The sequence below is a fragment of the Vespa crabro genome, chromosome 14 (assembly GCF_910589235.1).
Source record: "Vespa crabro chromosome 14, iyVesCrab1.2, whole genome shotgun sequence".
NCBI lineage: Eukaryota > Metazoa > Arthropoda > Insecta > Hymenoptera > Vespidae > Vespa > Vespa crabro.
The window spans coordinates 2,088,061-2,105,272 of NC_060968.1; the positions used below are offsets into that span (position 1 = coordinate 2,088,061).

Below are 17,212 nucleotides of genomic sequence, written 5' to 3' on the forward strand. Positions count from 1 at the left end.
TAAATACCGATATATATGGCATATTTTAATGATAACTATCATCGTTTTATTTACTACAAGTAAGTAGATTCATCCTTGCATTACAATTATTGACAGGCATTCTCCGAAAACAATCTAAAATATTAATTTAACAATGAAAAAAAAATAGATTGCTATAATTATTAGTAACGAACACATGACTTTGTCGTTAATATAATCTGTCGAATTTTCTATACTTATAAAAATAAGTTCTGTAACAATAAGCAATGCACATACACGGAAAAAAATGATTAATTAAAAGAATACTAAGACTAATATTATGATCATAAGATATTACACGAAATAAGTAGTTAATGTAAATGAACAATAATCCCATATGCATATTTTCCATCGTTATAATCATCTTATTATTTTCTATAAATGAATACATTTTATATGAAATAAATTAAATTTTTGACATTACAAGTGTAATTAGTAGTTAGAGCTTTTTTTATCGTTAAAACATGGCATAAAATTATTGAACAGTATAACATACCGTAGCTAAAGAGAATGCTTTACATATTAACTAAAAGAATATATTCCTCATTAAAACAATATATAGATATTATTTATTTATTGATACTTACCGCAGCAAAAGATTCATGTGATGAGACAAACATACCACCGATTGAAAGTACACATGGTTTTCCACTTCTCATTAGTATAAATAGTAGCAATTTTTGATATTTTATGGAAAGATTATAGAATGGAATTTTACTTCTGCAAAAAGAAAATAAAATTTTTTTAATCGATTAATAGCAAACCCATTGAATTGCATTTTAAATAGGACTTATTGTTATTAGTTATTTAATTAATATTTGTATTAGATAAATTTTTACTAATATTCGTCAGATGTTATATAATAATTACAAAGTTTTATGAAACTCTGAAATATCTTACAATTCGTCGAAAACTGCGTCGCTATAATTTAACAGCTTTTGGCCAAAATAAAAATTAATATATATGGTAGAAATGGAAGTAACAATGTAAATACTGCATTCTATTATTTCGATCACATTTTGGGATATTATAAATAATTGAAATATCTAAAAATAAATCATTAAATAAATACATATTTTCCAATGATCTCCAGAATATAAAGATTAACATATTAATAAATAATTCTATTGTACATGCAACATACTATCCGATTTGCCAATAAATATTGTCAGAATTTTCAAGAAGAAAGATATAGAAAATAAGATGTATTTATATAAATATAAATAATTAAATATATCAATTTTTTATTATAATTTTCAATTTATGTCAAACGTATTACTTACATAAGCATAATCAAAAACAATGAGAATCATCGCTAAGAAAACTACAAATAAGTAATCTTTGAAAACTCATTTAACAAGTCAACATACCTTGAATAAAATATAAACAATGAATTATACGAATCTATATTATGATTCTATATTCAGAAATGACAAAATTAATTTCAACTAACTCGCTAAAGTTTCTATAGCGTATTATAATGTCGACCATCCAATCCCATTCTATGTGAGGTGTTTTAAAGTAACAAATTCTTTGCATACATTTCGAATGCTTCTTAAATGGTTGTCGAACTTTAAATCTTTAATGAAAAAAAAAAAAAATTGTGAAATGGCATTTAAATACGTAATTGCAATTGATTCTCAAACAAATAATTTTACGATCAAAGACGTACATTATAACGTTGAGTTGATAAATCGCATGTTGTACTAATATCAAATATCCTGAAAAACTAATACTGCCTATTGTCGTTACAATAATTAGCACTAATATTTGATAAATAAGCAAACAATAATATAGCACGCCTGCGTTTGTAACATTATTAACGGGAACGAATAAGGTTAATTGATTATCGTCCAATGTACCAAAAAGATATAAAAAGACTTTTAAAATACACGGTGATAATATAAAAATAGCATAGACGTAAAATAAAACTGTAAAAATACAAGAATCAATGTAATTACAATATTGTAATAATAGTTATTATTTTACATGAATATGTAAATATTTACCTAAGATAAAGTACACATAAGATTTATTTTGTTTCGTATACTTTTCCATGAAATATAATTCTATCTCGTCGGACAACAATTCCCAATCAAGTACAAAACGACTAAAAAGTGTCTTCAACTGAAAATAATACATTCTGATATGATAACTGAACGTATTTTCGATTTGTAAAAATGTACGATAAAGCGAAGAAAACACAAAAATATAATACAAACTGTCGCGAAACGAAAATAGGTGGTACTATAAGCAGTAATCATACATATAGATGTCATTATTTTCTGCAACACTCTAACAGGTGATTCCAGTACAATGTTTGAAGTGAAAAGCTGATAAAACTGAAGTTAAAGAACAGTCTCACAAATTTCATGTAATATAACATAACGTTAATGATTTTTAAACATAAATCATCTTATTATATTCAACAAAAAAAAATATATATATGTATATATATATCAATAAAAATAATTAAGCTTAATATAATAACAATTATAATAATAGTATTAATCTTCAATACATTTAAAGTAAAGACACGCTTACCTGATGTACTATCCCAGGTAATAAGTAAAAAATAATTGTACCAAATATAAACAATGGCATCTTAGAATTTTGATCAGAACGTAGATTCAATATTGATTGAACTAGTCGATTCGAAAAGAGGAAATGCTCTTCGAAGAAGTTCACACCTCTCCGAGCCATCATAAAGTATGCCTTATAGTTCCACGACGAAATAATCAATATATCTATATCCCAACTACTATTTCATTATTCATTCTAATTACCATTCATTGTCAATTAAAGAACTATGTTTCAAAATGACGATAAAAAAAGGGAACAATAACTATTTAATCTATAAAACGCTATGTAATATATGTCGTTTTATACGTGTATATTAACTAACACTTCACCATTTCGAACTTATTTTCCCCTATGAATAGAAACAGCTGATACTTCTCAACAATTAAATAAGGGTGAAATCTTTCTTCTTTTACTTTCAATTTTTATGGACATGCGCAGAAGGTTGTATTGACTACAACTAATGTCAGTCGTTCTCCAACCACGGTCTATGCAATATTAGCTTAAAAAGGAGAAAACAGATCGTTATAATAGTTATTGAAGTGTACTTTACTTTGTCGATAATACAGTCCATCAAATTTAATATACTTATACAAAGAAGATTGGTGACAATTACGCAGTGCACGTAGAAAGCGATTATTTAAAAAAAAAAAAAAAAAATTAAGACGAATATTATAATTATAAGATCTTATATGAAATAAATAATTAATATCGAACAATAATGTCATATGTGCTTTTCCATCGTTACAAACATCTTATTATTTTCTACAAAAGTGAATAGATTCGATTTTCTATGAAATAAATTAAATTTTTGACATACATATGTATTGATAATTAAAACTATTTCATCGTTTAGTATATAATAAAAAATTATTGAACAGTATAACATACCGTAGCAAAAGAGAATGCTTTTCGCATTATCTAAAATAATATATTTCTCGTTAAAATAATCAATTGAATATCAATTGTTTATTATTACTTACCGCAGCAAATGTTACATGTGATGACACAAACATACCACCGATTGAAAGCACGCATGGTCTTCCGCTTCTCACTATTATAAATAATAGCAATTTTTGATAATTTACGGGGAAAGTGTAGAATGGAATTTTATTCCTACAAAGAAAATATATTATATTGTATATAAATTAATAATTGGTCATCCATTAAATTACATTTTGAATAGATCTTATTGATATGAATTATTTCACTCATAAAACTTTTTGCTTACATATATGTCAAAAATAGTATTTACAATTACTGTTGTAACAAAACTTTGAAATATCTTACAATTCGTTGAAAACTGCACTGCTATGGTTCAATAGCTTTTGGCCAAGGTAAAAATTAAGATATAGTATAAAAACAGAACCAATACTATAGATGCTGCTTTCGATTATTTCAATTACATTTTGTGATAGTTTAGATAATTGAAATATCTAAAAATAAACCATTTAATAGATAAACATTCTTCAATGATCTCGAGAATATTAACATCCGCATATTAAATCAAATAGTTATATTATACTTGTACATATAGCATATTATTCGATTTACCAATAAATAATGTCAGAATTTTCAGCGAATAATATATAAGATATGATGTTTTTTATATAAATATAGAAAACTAAACACATCAATGTAATTAATTGTAATTTCCAATTTATATTGAAAATATACACTTACATAAACGTAATCAAAAACAATGAGGATCATCACTAAGAAAATTGTAACTAAGTAATTTATCTTTGAAAAATTGTTTAGTAAGTCAACATACCTTGAAAAAAAAAATATAAACAATGAATTATACTTATATATTTTAATATATACATATATTAATACATATATATAATATATAATATATATTATACTTATATACTTATATATTTTATACTTATACTTATATATATTAACAATCAATCTATATTATGAATATGTATATTAAATGATGATGAAAAAGAAATTATTTCGAACTAACTCCGTGACATCTTTATATCGTCTTATAATGTTGACTATCCATTCCCATTGCAGACTAGGCATTTTAATGAAGCAAACTTTTCGCGTATATTTCGAATGTTTCTTAAACGGTTCCCATATTTTGAATCTTTAATAAAAGAAATTTTTATATATCACATTTAGATAAATAATAAAAATTGATTTAGAAACAAATATTTTTTTATGATTAAACACGTACATTATAATATCGAGTTGATACTATCGATTGTACAGCTATCAAATAAGCTGATAAATTCACAAAGCCTACTGTCGCTATAAGAATTATAACCGAAATTTGATAAATGATTAAACAATAATATAATAATCCTCCTTTTGTGACATTATTAACAGGAACGGGAAAGATTAATTGATCATCGTTCAATGCACCAAAGAGATATAAAAAGACTTTTATAATACACGGTGATAATATTAAAATAACATAGATGTAAAATAAAACTGCAACAATACCAATACATATATCATTCCAATATCGTATTTATAATTATTTACATTAATTTATTCTTATGCTTACCTAGGATGACATAAACGTACGATTTAGTTTGATTGGTATATTTTTTCATAATGTCCATTTCATTCTTATCGGAAAACTGTTCGTAATAATATTTGAAATTTGTAAAAAGTAACTTCATCTAAAAACAATGCATTTTCTCAGAATAACTAAATTTATCTTCGATTTGTATATAAAACAAAAAAAAACAAAAAAAAAGAAAGAAAAGAAAAAGAATGATACAAACTCTTACAAAATGAAAATATGTTGAGCTGTAAATACAGAGTAAAGTTAGAGATGTTATTAATTTCTGGAGCAATTTTAATGTCGATCGCAGCTTGAACTCCGATGTGAAAAGCTGATAAAACTGATAAAACGAATGCTTTTAGAAAAATCCGATATAATATAATGCATGAATTATTCTTAAATATTCATAAGTTTTTATTATGTTGCATACCTACCAAAACAATTTCTATATTTAGGAGGATTTACATAAAGGAGAGAAAAAAGAAAAAAGAAAAAAGAAAAAAGAAAAAAGAAAAAAGGAAGAAAAGAAGAAAGAAAAAAAATCAATGTAAATATAATAAAAGTTATAATAGAATTATTAGATGTCTATAGATTTAAAGAAATACATTTATCACCTGATGTAGAATCACTGGTAATACATAAATAGTTATTGCAGGAAATATGAATAATAAATCGTTAGAATTTTGATCGGGACGTAAGCCCAATATTAATTGAACTAATCGATTCGAAAAGAGAAAGTGCTGTTCGAACAAGTTTACACGTCTCGTAGCCATTGTGAACTAAACGTAAGAAAACTTACGTTTTCCAAGGTATAGTAAGTAATCGATATACTTATTCCCCTTTCTACTTCTCATCAATATTATTTCATTATTAATTCTAATTACCATCTATTAGAATGAGTAGCACACCTCATGTAAAAAAAAAAAAAAAAAAAGATAGATTTATAATAATTTACTCTATACAAAGGTAAATCTTCCTTTCATAAAGGATGACGAAACTCTTTATACGTTTATATGCCTATATAATATGTTACTATTAAAAATATGTTGCACTTAAGTAGGGGAACATGTGGCTGTTTCCGACAATTATGGGAAATTGGAAGGGAGAGAAAAATATTTGCTTTTTATTTTTTCTTTTCATGGACATGCGCAGAAGGTTCCCTTGACTGCAATCGTTGTCAATTGCACTTCGACCACGGTCTGGAACAATACTACCTTAAGAAGAACGAGAAAATAGATTTGCTATAACAGTTATAAAAGAGAGACTTATTTTTTTTATAATATCAATCAATGATATCAAACTGTGAAATATTTGATATTTTTTTTATAACAAGTTTTCTGACGATAAGCCGTGAATGTATTCGTCAACGAGTGATTATGACAGCTCTATAGTCAATTGTATTATTAGAAAAATTAATAGAAAAAAAGTGTGTTAATGTCGAACGAAAATAGTGATATGGTATGGTTCAATTTTTTTTCTACATACATAATGTACACTCAATAATCATTTCTATAATCGTATTATATTTTTTATTTCATTTGAAACTAATTAAGTCTTTCATGTATCGATGAAAAGTGAAAAAAAAAGAAATAAATGAAAAAAAAAAATTAAATAAAAATAAATTAAAAAAAAATAACAATATCTAAGTTTTAATGTTACGTTAATTTTTTCTGTTTAGATTCTGCTAAAAGTTACCAGCGACAGAGATATATTTCTTATTAGAATAAAAGGATTACAATTTGGATAACTTTTGGAGGATATGTTAGTTCTTAACGAAACTAATTAAAGAAGATCGATCCTAAATTACTGATTAGAAGAAGGAAATAGAAGCTTTCGTGTCAAATAATATTTCGCTTCCCTTTTTTTATTATTCTTTTATTTTTTTCTTCTTTTCTCTTTTTTTCTTTCTTTTTTTTTTTTTGTTTCCTCGATACAAACACCAAAAAAATGAATGGTAACGATCTTCTCTTTGCATACTTAATTAAGTAAATCGCATTTAATCGTGAATGCAACTCCTTCTTATTGTTTGATTAATTAATATTAGTAATAATAATAATTACATAATAGAATGGTGGTGAAAGATTTTTTTCACTTCACTCAGAATTGTAAAAGATGATATTTAATTTACAAGTAAGTACCGTACGCAATAAGAACAACAACAATAAAAATAATAATAATAATAATAATAATAATAATAATAATAATAATAATAATAATAACAGAATAATTAAGAAATTATTTTAACATATAGTCGGTATTAATTAAAATAATTTATAATTAATTTATAAACAGTTTAAGTCGAATAATAATAGAATACATAATAGAGAAATATTTATAATTCGATTGAAATTTTCAAAAGATGATAGTAACAATGATCAAATGAATTTAGAAAAAATTGTACAAATACGGAGATTTAGATTAATCTGATATACAATTTAGAAATAATTATAAAGAATTTTCAAATATATTTTTTATATAAAATAAAAATTTTTTTATAATTATCTAAAGTTTCGTAAAATTTTCTATATAAACGATAAAAGAACGTGTATTAAATGCTTATGTAATATTATTACATATTTAATATTTAAATCTCTAAGGCTCTTGACTTTTTGAAACATATGACTTTATATTGAATATTATTTTAATTTTGTACTACTAAATATAATATACAATTTGAAATTAATTAACAGTCAAATTAATTTATTATATAATTCTTCAATAGTTCATGATATATTAATTATGTTTTAGAAATCGATCCTTTAAATTCCTGTCGCCACTTACGGTGTATAGCATAAATTAAAAATATTACGATATTTAACACATTAAAACTTATAATTACTATATAAACAAATATGAAGATCTGTTCGAAACAAATTGGTTTTTTCTACTTCTTCTTTTAATTTTTTTTTTATTTTTTTTTTTTAATGTTTGTACTAAAATTATAGACTTTGTCGAAATGGATATCCATAAATTATATAATGACAAAAAATGGAGAATTATTATATATATATATATATATATATCCAATTCCTTTTGTATTACATGTATTACTATATTTCTGTGCTTTGCAACTAAACATTCATTCTTTATAAATATTAAATCAAAAGAAATAACCGAAAACAGAAAACAAACGACTTATTTATTTTTTTATTTTTCTTTTCTTATATTATTTTGATTTTCTATATTTTATTCTCATAAAAGGCCTTTAAGATTTATCCACGCCACAGTGCAATAACGACTGTGCACAGACCGTCTATTGTTATTTGTTCTGTTGATTTTCATGACTATTATTATAAAATTTCTAAAAAAAAAAAAAGATTTAATTGACATTAACTTTTCAACAGGCATTCACCGCGTATTCTACCTTAACATTAACAAAATTGAATATGAATAAATGCAATATGGATCACGCTATTCGGGCATGAACAAATCAAAAATAATCCCTTTACCTTATGATTTACGTTCCTTAATATATGCTGATAATAATAAAAATCATATCAATAATTATCAATAATAATAAAAATAATATAACCTCAAAGTGGACATATTAATGGAATATCTCTTATTTACTGTTCTTCCGATTATGATTAAAAAGAAATATTCAATATTTTTTCTATCGTCGATTTAGAACTGATCTGTTAATATACGGACGTACATACGTATGTACATACAAAATTCTACAACGTTAGAATGCCAATCGTTATTTTCAAATATGTACAAGCAATAATTAACTGCAAAAATAAAATAAATTACATTGGAAATTTGCAAATATATAAAAGTTATCAAAATTATTCTGAATATCTCGTATATTTCGATATATTCTTAACCAAGGATTGAACTACGTTGTATCTAAAATATTGTTGTAATCGATAAAAGGCCCAGTGTAAACAATTAATTACATATTTCAAAATAATATCTTTGTTAAAAGATCCTTGATCACTTTCTCCTTTATTATCTTACATTGACGAGATTTTATTTGTAAATTTTTTGTCAATGTCAAACAATTCTCTTGCTATATAACAAAAGCGAGGATCTTACGATTCATTCTAACTCGATAATGAAAATATGAAAAATCATTTCTTATCAATATCTATCATGTCCTTTATACGCACAACAATCTTTGAAATGAATTCGTGAAGTATCGGTTGCCTCGTCTTTCCAACGTCCATCACTTGCTCATGATTGATCTCATTGTGATCATCATAATCGGTCGAACATAGATTTGTGATTAGGCTAAAGGCAAAGACTGTCAAATCGCAATGCCTTGCTATTATCACCTCGTGTACCGTAGACATACCTGAATACAAAAAAAAAAAAAAAAAAAATCAAATTATTTTAAATATTGCTTAAATTACTTTTATTATATTTATTTAATATTAAATAAATATTAATATTAAACAAAATTTTATTATATTTATTTAATATTAAATATTTATATTATTATATTTATTTTATTCATATTATTATATTTATTTAATATTTTTCAAATAATATTTAAACATTTTAACATTAATAAACAATTAAAAATCTTTTGTTTGTCGATATACAATACTGCATGTTATCCTGAGTCATAATAAGATCGACGTTTGATACAAGGTGGATCAAAAGTTTTTAGATGATTTTAAAAATCAATGATTCTTTTTCGAAACTTTTTAGGCTCGTTTTCTTTTTTCAAATTAGGCTTGTAAATAATTCGAAGAAAAACAAAAAATTAGCCTAAAAATTTCGATAATGAGTGATCGATTTTTTTAACATCATCTACAAATTTTGACTCATTCTGTATTAAGAAAAATAATAATGATAATAATAATAAAATGAATAAATAAATAAATAAAATAAAATAAAATATATAACAATAAGAGTTTCGTCTTAAGATTGTTTCGATAAGATAAAAAAGAAACTAACCAACGGCGTCGACGCCAAATATTTGAAGCATCTTCAGTTCGGCAACCGTTTCAAAATTAGGCCCACCTAAACAGGTATACACACCTTTATGTACTATATCATTGATACCCATCTCTGATGCCACTTCTTCTCCTATTTTAATTAATTCAGTATTGTAAGCTTTGTTCATTAATGGAAACCTAGGACCGAATCTGTAATCGAATAGATCAAAAAAAAGGCTTTTAATATTTTTTATCTAATATTTAAACAACAATTTTTTAAACCTAATCTCGTAATAATACAATGGTAAAAGATTCGACATGATCTATACCATTTTAGTTAAATATTTTTCTATTTAATTCATTGTCGTTCTATAATATTTTTAATCAAAATCTTCTTCGATCGTAAATAACGTTTTATTAAATATTACATTTATAATCTATAAAAAAAAAAAAAAAAAAAAAAAAAAAAAAAATACATATATACTGGTCAATCATTTTACATAATGAATAAGAAATTAATTGTTAAAAAATGTCCTTCGTTAATGCAATTCGAAATCTATTCCCCGTTTTAAAAGAATGTAATCAACATTGTGATTGTTATCAGCGTCATAATTTTTTTAATTCAATTTTTACAAATGATATAAGTCACCCTTTATAATTGAAAACGATTTTGTTATTCTATATGAATATTTTCCATTTGAAAAAAAAAAATAAACGTAGATCATGAAGAATCGTGAAAAATGTCTAAGCGAATAAAAAAAAGTAATATACCGATCGTCATTGGGTCCTTGAAGAGGATTGTTACCAGCGAAACCCATCAGATTCACATGATCCTTCATTATCATAATGTCACCGACCTGATAAGTTGGATTTAGTCCTCCAGCAGCATTTGTAGCAATAAGGTGAGTAACTCCTATTAGCTTCATCACCCTGACAGGCATTGAACACTAATCCAGAAGAGAATTAAATTTACAATATATTTTTATTTCACTATCTCATAGTTAATTAAATGTTTATTATCATTTAAATCTTCCTCGATGTTAATTAAACATTTTCATTATAATTACGTTTTTTTCTCTTTATCGAATCATTTGACAATCCTCTTAATCATTTAATAAATAATTCTTATATTTTTTATTCTTTTTAAATTACTATAAAAATATTATATTACTTAGTTTAATAAATAATATACATATTATGTCATCATATATTATATTATTTCAAACTGTAAAACTGCAAGCTTAGTATAACTTTTTAACGAACTGACAATATAAAAAAAAAAAAGAAAAAAGAAATTAATTTGAAAAGTCTTAAGAAAGTTTAATTGATTTTTAATATCATCAAAAAACTACTCATCCTATATAATGTTGTTCATTTAAATATAAATATTTTTATTTTTATTTTGATATATTTTTTATTTTTTATTAATAATAAATCTTTAATTAAGTACCTATATACGTTATTATACGTTAAGTACTTATATTACATGTACATATATATACATATATAACTATATATATATATATATATATATATATATATATATATATATAATTAAGTTTTTTAATATCTCTTTGATTTACCTTCCAAAGTGGATAACCCTCGTAATAATGAAATCTTCCTTGCATACACATAACCGGAACACCCTCGATATAACCAAATACCATCTGTCCCGTGTGTCCTTCTACTGTTGATACAGGAAAATGTGGTATTTCTTCGTAGGGAAAGCAGTATTTGTCAACTATGGAATCAGCAATCGAACCTGGACATAACTCGTTTTGCTCACATGATCCTGTTTGAAAATAGAGACATAAAGCTTTTGACAAAAAAAAAAGAAAGCAAACTAAGCGAAGCAAAGTAATATCCTGAAAACCCAATAAATTCATCACAATTTGCATTTGCTGATGTCGACGAAACAAACGAGTCGCAAACTAAGCGATTAGTTTTCAATATGCTGTCAAATATTAAATAATAATAGTGATAATAATCAAAATAAATTGCTTTGATAATGGCGACAAAAAAAATGGCGAGGATACTAACCCATACCAGAACCACATATTATTCCTATTTTTGGACGTGTTTTAACACGGTTGAGTAAAAACTGTGCAGATTCCTGCAAAGTTTCGAACGTGTACCTGAAATGGAAAAAAAATAAAAAAAAAAAAAATAATAAAAAAAATAATAATAATAATAATAATAATAAACAATTATTTAATTAATTTATATAATGACAATTACATATAGGGAAAAAGTAAAGGAAAACTATTATATTTGTAATTATAATTTTTCGAAATGATACCTTAATAATTTTCTGTTCAATAATATTATTATAATGCGATTGTGTATCTTTCAATACGTTTGTATAAGATTTCTCAATGATATTAATTAATAATAATTAAATTTATAATTATATAAGTTACATTTGTTAATTATGTTTTTTTAACTTTTTTCCTTACAAAATATCTAACGTTTTTTAATTTATTTGTAAATGTTACTTAACAGATGACAATATTAATTACATATATATATACAATATTTTTCTTTTTAATAATTCAATTAACGTAGATAGTTACATTTTTTCCAACACAAATAACATTTATAAAACAAATGATTAGAACTGTTAATTAATATTTGAAAAAAAAATTATAAAAGAAAAGCAGATAAAATGAAATAAAGTTATTTTTTAAATTTCATGTTACTATGAACGACAACAGTTTATCAATAAGATAATTCATTAATAAACCAGCAACTTTTCTAATTAATTAAAATCTTCATATTCTGCATATGACTAATTACTGATTATAGAGCAAAAAGAAATTATCTAATATCTAACCAATTAGACTAATGGATAGAATTAATCGTATCATTTCTTTGAAATCTCCAAAATCAGATATATTTATATATATATATATATATATATATATATATATATATATATATATATATATATAAATTAGCCTTTTAGAATACATTTTTTTATTGAACTTTGTGTGTGTGTGTGTGTGTGTGTGTGTGTGTGTGTGTGTGTGTGTGTGTGTGTGTGTGTGTGTGTGTGTGTAATTATATATATATATATATGTATATATATATATATATACGTGTACATATGTATTTATATTTAAATTAAAGAAAATATTAATTTCGTATTAACGTTCTAATGTAACGTAGTAATGTATATAATGTATATCGTCTTATATATACATATAATTATAATAACTATATATGTTTTATATACAACAATATATTAATTTCTTCAATTAGCATTCGTATAAAAAGTTAATAACAAAAAAATGAATAATTCAACATATTTCGCTCGAAAAATATTTCATCACTTTCTTCTTAATTATTTTTAATTATTAACAATGTAATTGTGTCTTAAACAAAAATTGGAAACGAGTTTCTTTGTATTCAAAATATATATGTAAAGTATATAAATATATATATATATATATATATACAATCTGTAATTTTTGTGGAATGAAATAATGTAATTCTTGAACATACTTCAAGTTTATTACGAAGCATTGGTTCCAACGTTAACGTTAGATAATTCATTACGTCTGCTTGAGATAAATTAATTCAAACAAGAAGAAAATGAAGTAGTGACTCTTGTAAACACGATAAGAAGAAAGATTGCGTAAACTCAAAAGAAGAAACGTTTTCGGAGATAGTTAGAAAATCTTATGTAATTGATTTTCTTCAATTTCTGCTTTTTCTTTCCTGTTTTTTTTTTTTTTATTTTATTTAATCGATAAATAAAAAAAGAACAAGATTATACAAGAAAAAAGCTTGAAAAAGTAATTATCCAGATAATTTAAACTTCAACGAACAATTTATTGTGAAATATCATCACGTGATCGTCGCAAAATTTTTATGGGATTTTAACGACGAATCCGATTTAATATTTAGTTACGATAACAAATAGTTTTATTTATTTTATTATAGTTAATCGATAGAAAAATTATATTAAAAATGAAAAAAATCAGACGCTCAAAGAAATCTCATTGTAATGCGCGATCTCTTTTAATTATTATAAATGATTATTGTATAAATGAAATAAACCAATGGAGATTTTTCAGAAAGCAAAAAAAAGAAAAATTGTAATAAATAATTCTTTTTTCTTTTTTTTTTTCAATTTTCATTTAAATCTTTCGTAGTATCTTTCGATGGCAGTACGTACGTTGATCACGAATAAATAATTATTTATATATATATATATATATATATATATATATATATATATATATATATATATATATATATATAGTTCTAATTTCAACTAATAATTAATATAACTAAATTTCATAATTCGTTCCGATAATATACTACATGAAATTTTTGTAAACAACATATTTGTTTCGAAATGAAAATAGTTAAAATAATTGTCAAACGATATCACTATCGAGTCCAGAGATTGCATAGTACGTATTTAAATAAACAGACTTGTGACATTAAAAATAATAAATCGATCGATAGTACAAAATCAGTACAATTTCGAAATACAGTTTATCGAGCTAGTTTTGCATTTAAATATCATTATCTATTTAAAAAGAAGAAGAGAAAAAGAGAGAGAGATTTGTTGTGCGTGTGTACGCGTATATGTGTGTGAATGATTGCGCGCATGCACACGTATATATGTAAAAGAGAAAATTAATATTAAAATTCGTAGAATTAATAAAAGTATTAATAAAGGTATTCATTTGCAAATTTCGTCAAAGCTTTAATTTGCACGTTTATTAATTAAATTTTCTTTTTCTTTTCTTTATGTTTTTTTTTTTTTCTTTGTTTTTTATTTCATTTGCTCGTTATTATTCATTCTCCTGAATATCCTCTACATAAACTCAAAATTATGATATACATATATAGATATATAACATAATAAAAATTATATATATACACTCACACACATACACACACTTAAATTCAAGAATAATATAAATAAAATTTGTTGTTATTTTATTTATGTAATCTTTTTGAACAATCAAATTTTACGTTTATAAATAATCTTAGAATTTTTTCTTTTCATATTTTTCCATATGCAGATATACTCATTTGCTAAAAATAAATACCTATATTTGTATGGAAAAAAGTTTATAATTTTTAGAATTTTCTCAATATACTATGTAATTAACTATTGTAATTAATATCTCTAAACTACTACTATGCCAATATTATTATTACAATTATTACAACTAATACTGTTATATTAACTATTATATGTTTTTCGTACAATAGACATATTTATAAATATAATCTTTTTTTAAATTATATATGACTATGATTATAAAAATAATTCAAATCGAAATAATAATTAAAAATTGATTATATATCGTACCAATTATCTATATAAAAAAATTCTGATCATTTCAAAATAATGTATATATATCATTTAGATTATTTTCGTAATCTTCATGTGATATTTGAGTATTTGTGAAAAATATAGATAAAAAATTTATTCTCCACCATACCAATTGTTTTCCTAAAAAAAAATCTAATTATTTCGTAACAAAAAATATATCGTTTAGATTATTTTCATAATCGTCAGGTAATATTCATGTATAAAAATGATTTAATTTAATTATTTATTCAACTACGCGATTAAGAAATTATCAAACATTTAATACGAATTCAATACTTCTAATCTTAGACAAATAAGTATTCGAGAATAATAACACGCATTACTTCATCTGTGAAAAATAAACAGAGAAAAATAGTGAGTAATGATTCGATATGACCAAAAATATACTCTTGACTATTAAAATTTATAGAAAATCTTTAATATCTAATCATTGTTTATTAAAATATTGTATTTAAATTAAAAACATTTAAAAACAACAATTGTAATAACACACAGTATTTAAATAAAATAATATACAATATAATTGAGTCATTATTTATAAAATTCCAATTAGTATAAATCCAATCATATAAATCGTATTTACATTAATAATTCTTAATGTCAATTAAAACAAAACAAAAAAATGGATTTCTTAATTGGCACCGAATAAATTAATCACCATTATTATTTCAACATTTATATCTTTTTGTAAAAAAAAAAAAAAAAAAAAGATAAAATACAGCCAAATTATCATTCAATAAATTAAAATCGTCATTTCTTTTTTTAACATTTGTATATATATATATATATATATATATATATATATATATATATATATATATATATAAAAACACGAAAGACACATAAATTAATCCTCGCTATACAGAGTCCTCTTAATTAGAACAAAAAAAAAAGATTATTTAATTAACACTCTTATTTCAATTTACGTATTTCAATTCATATAAATAAAATAAATAAATAAATAAAAAAAGATCTTCGCTGTAAGATCCACTTAATTGAAATAAAACTTACGTGGACTGACGATTGTGTTTGACCGTGGATGGGGAAAGAAATTCATCACCCTTAGATCGTTGAATTATTTCGTAGTTTTTACTAAGCCCGTTGATTGAAATGTCGTTGTCCGGAAACGGCATATCTTCTTCTCTTCTTTATCGATAAAGGTTAACAACAAGAAGAAAAAAAAAAGAACACAACAAAAAAAAGGAGAAATAAAAATAAACGAAGAAAGAACCAGGTACGTTGAAAAGTTAATTATAATACACAAAATTTTGTATCCGATTTATGTATGCACACTTTTATATTTACATAATATTTATATATACCTATACACATACATTTATATATTTGTATATATATATATATATATATATATATATTTATTTATTTATTTATTTATTTTTATTTTCTTTCTATTTTAAATTAATATTTATATACTATATAATATATAATATATATTATATATTCATATAAATTAATATATATATATATATATATATATATATATATATATATATGTAGTAACACGCGAATAATTTATCAAATTTACTTCAGAAAGAGAATATCTTTTATATTATAGTAAAAGAGCGTCTCGATGTTGACTCCTTTTATAAGCGAACTCAAAGCGAGATAGAAAAAATATTATTAACTCCAATGAGACGACCAATGATCTTATACACTCACTTCGGTCTCCCACCAATGAAAGTATGCGTTAACAGTAAAAATTCTAGAGAAGGGAGAACGGAAAGAACATTTCATGATAACCCATTACGGACCAAGTGCTCCAATTGTCGACATTAGCGTGAACTCTCTTATATTTATTTTGATCATCTCTCACTTCCTCTC

The 17,212-nt window shown here is 23.5% G+C and overlaps 2 protein-coding genes and 1 long non-coding RNA gene across 9 annotated transcripts in view; 1 reads left to right on the forward strand and 2 right to left on the reverse strand.

Moving 5' to 3' along the window:
* Nucleotides 1–7,311, forward strand: part of LOC124428949 — a 30,986-nt gene extending 23,675 nt beyond the window's left edge. The window contains exon 2 of the long non-coding RNA XR_006943353.1: nucleotides 6,278–7,311. This is a non-coding gene — a long non-coding RNA (uncharacterized LOC124428949). The remainder of the gene's footprint in view (nucleotides 1–6,277) is intronic.
* On the reverse strand, nucleotides 586–4,377 carry LOC124428948. Of its 2 annotated transcripts, XR_006943352.1 has the most exons (5): nucleotides 4,282–4,377; nucleotides 3,889–4,034; nucleotides 3,582–3,714; nucleotides 2,241–3,519; nucleotides 586–2,145 (listed from the first exon to the last, which is right to left on the reverse strand). XR_006943352.1 is itself a non-coding variant. In XM_046973538.1 (4 exons), the coding sequence occupies exons 1-4, from the start codon at nucleotides 4,309–4,311 to the stop codon at nucleotides 3,469–3,471; spliced, it is 360 nt and encodes a 119-aa protein (XP_046829494.1). In that variant the 5' UTR covers nucleotides 4,312–4,377; the 3' UTR covers nucleotides 586–3,468. The 2 variants fall into 2 exon arrangements, 1 of the variants encoding a protein (XP_046829494.1); XM_046973538.1 differs by having other exon boundaries at nucleotides 586–3,519.
* On the reverse strand, nucleotides 5,714–16,692 carry LOC124428946 (purine nucleoside phosphorylase-like). Of its 6 annotated transcripts, none has more exons than XM_046973532.1 (7): nucleotides 16,382–16,692; nucleotides 12,052–12,146; nucleotides 11,595–11,773; nucleotides 10,783–10,958; nucleotides 10,031–10,221; nucleotides 9,238–9,422; nucleotides 5,714–6,339 (listed from the first exon to the last, which is right to left on the reverse strand). In XM_046973532.1, the coding sequence occupies exons 1-7, from the start codon at nucleotides 16,501–16,503 to the stop codon at nucleotides 6,262–6,264; spliced, it is 1,026 nt and encodes a 341-aa protein (XP_046829488.1). In that variant the 5' UTR covers nucleotides 16,504–16,692; the 3' UTR covers nucleotides 5,714–6,261. The 6 variants fall into 6 exon arrangements, with proteins under 6 accessions (XP_046829488.1, XP_046829490.1, XP_046829487.1 ...); XM_046973534.1 differs by having other exon boundaries at nucleotides 5,714–6,335; nucleotides 11,595–11,803; XM_046973531.1 differs by having other exon boundaries at nucleotides 11,595–11,803.
* Nucleotides 16,693–17,212: the final 520 nt, after the last annotated feature.

Bases quoted from the DNA above. Each gene is read 5' to 3' on its own strand.
- LOC124428948 (XM_046973538.1), bottom strand. From the start codon at position 4,311: ATGATCCTCATTGTTTTTGATTACGTTTAT. The intron at 3,715-3,888 runs GTAAGATATTTC...TTTTCTTTGTAG, and splicing joins AGTGCAGTTTTCAACGAATT to GAATAAAATTCCATTCTACA. The intron at 3,520-3,581 runs GTAAGTAATAAT...ATATTATTTTAG, and splicing joins CACATGTAACATTTGCTGCG to ATAATGCGAAAAGCATTCTC.
- LOC124428946 (XM_046973531.1), bottom strand. From the start codon at position 16,503: ATGCCGTTTCCGGACAACGACATTTCAATCAACGGGCTTAGTAAAAAC. The intron at 12,147-16,381 runs GTAAGTTTTATT...TTTCCATTTCAG, and splicing joins AAACACAATCGTCAGTCCAC to GTACACGTTCGAAACTTTGC. The intron at 10,959-11,594 runs GTAAATCAAAGA...CTTCTGGATTAG, and splicing joins AGGGTTATCCACTTTGGAAG to TGTTCAATGCCTGTCAGGGT.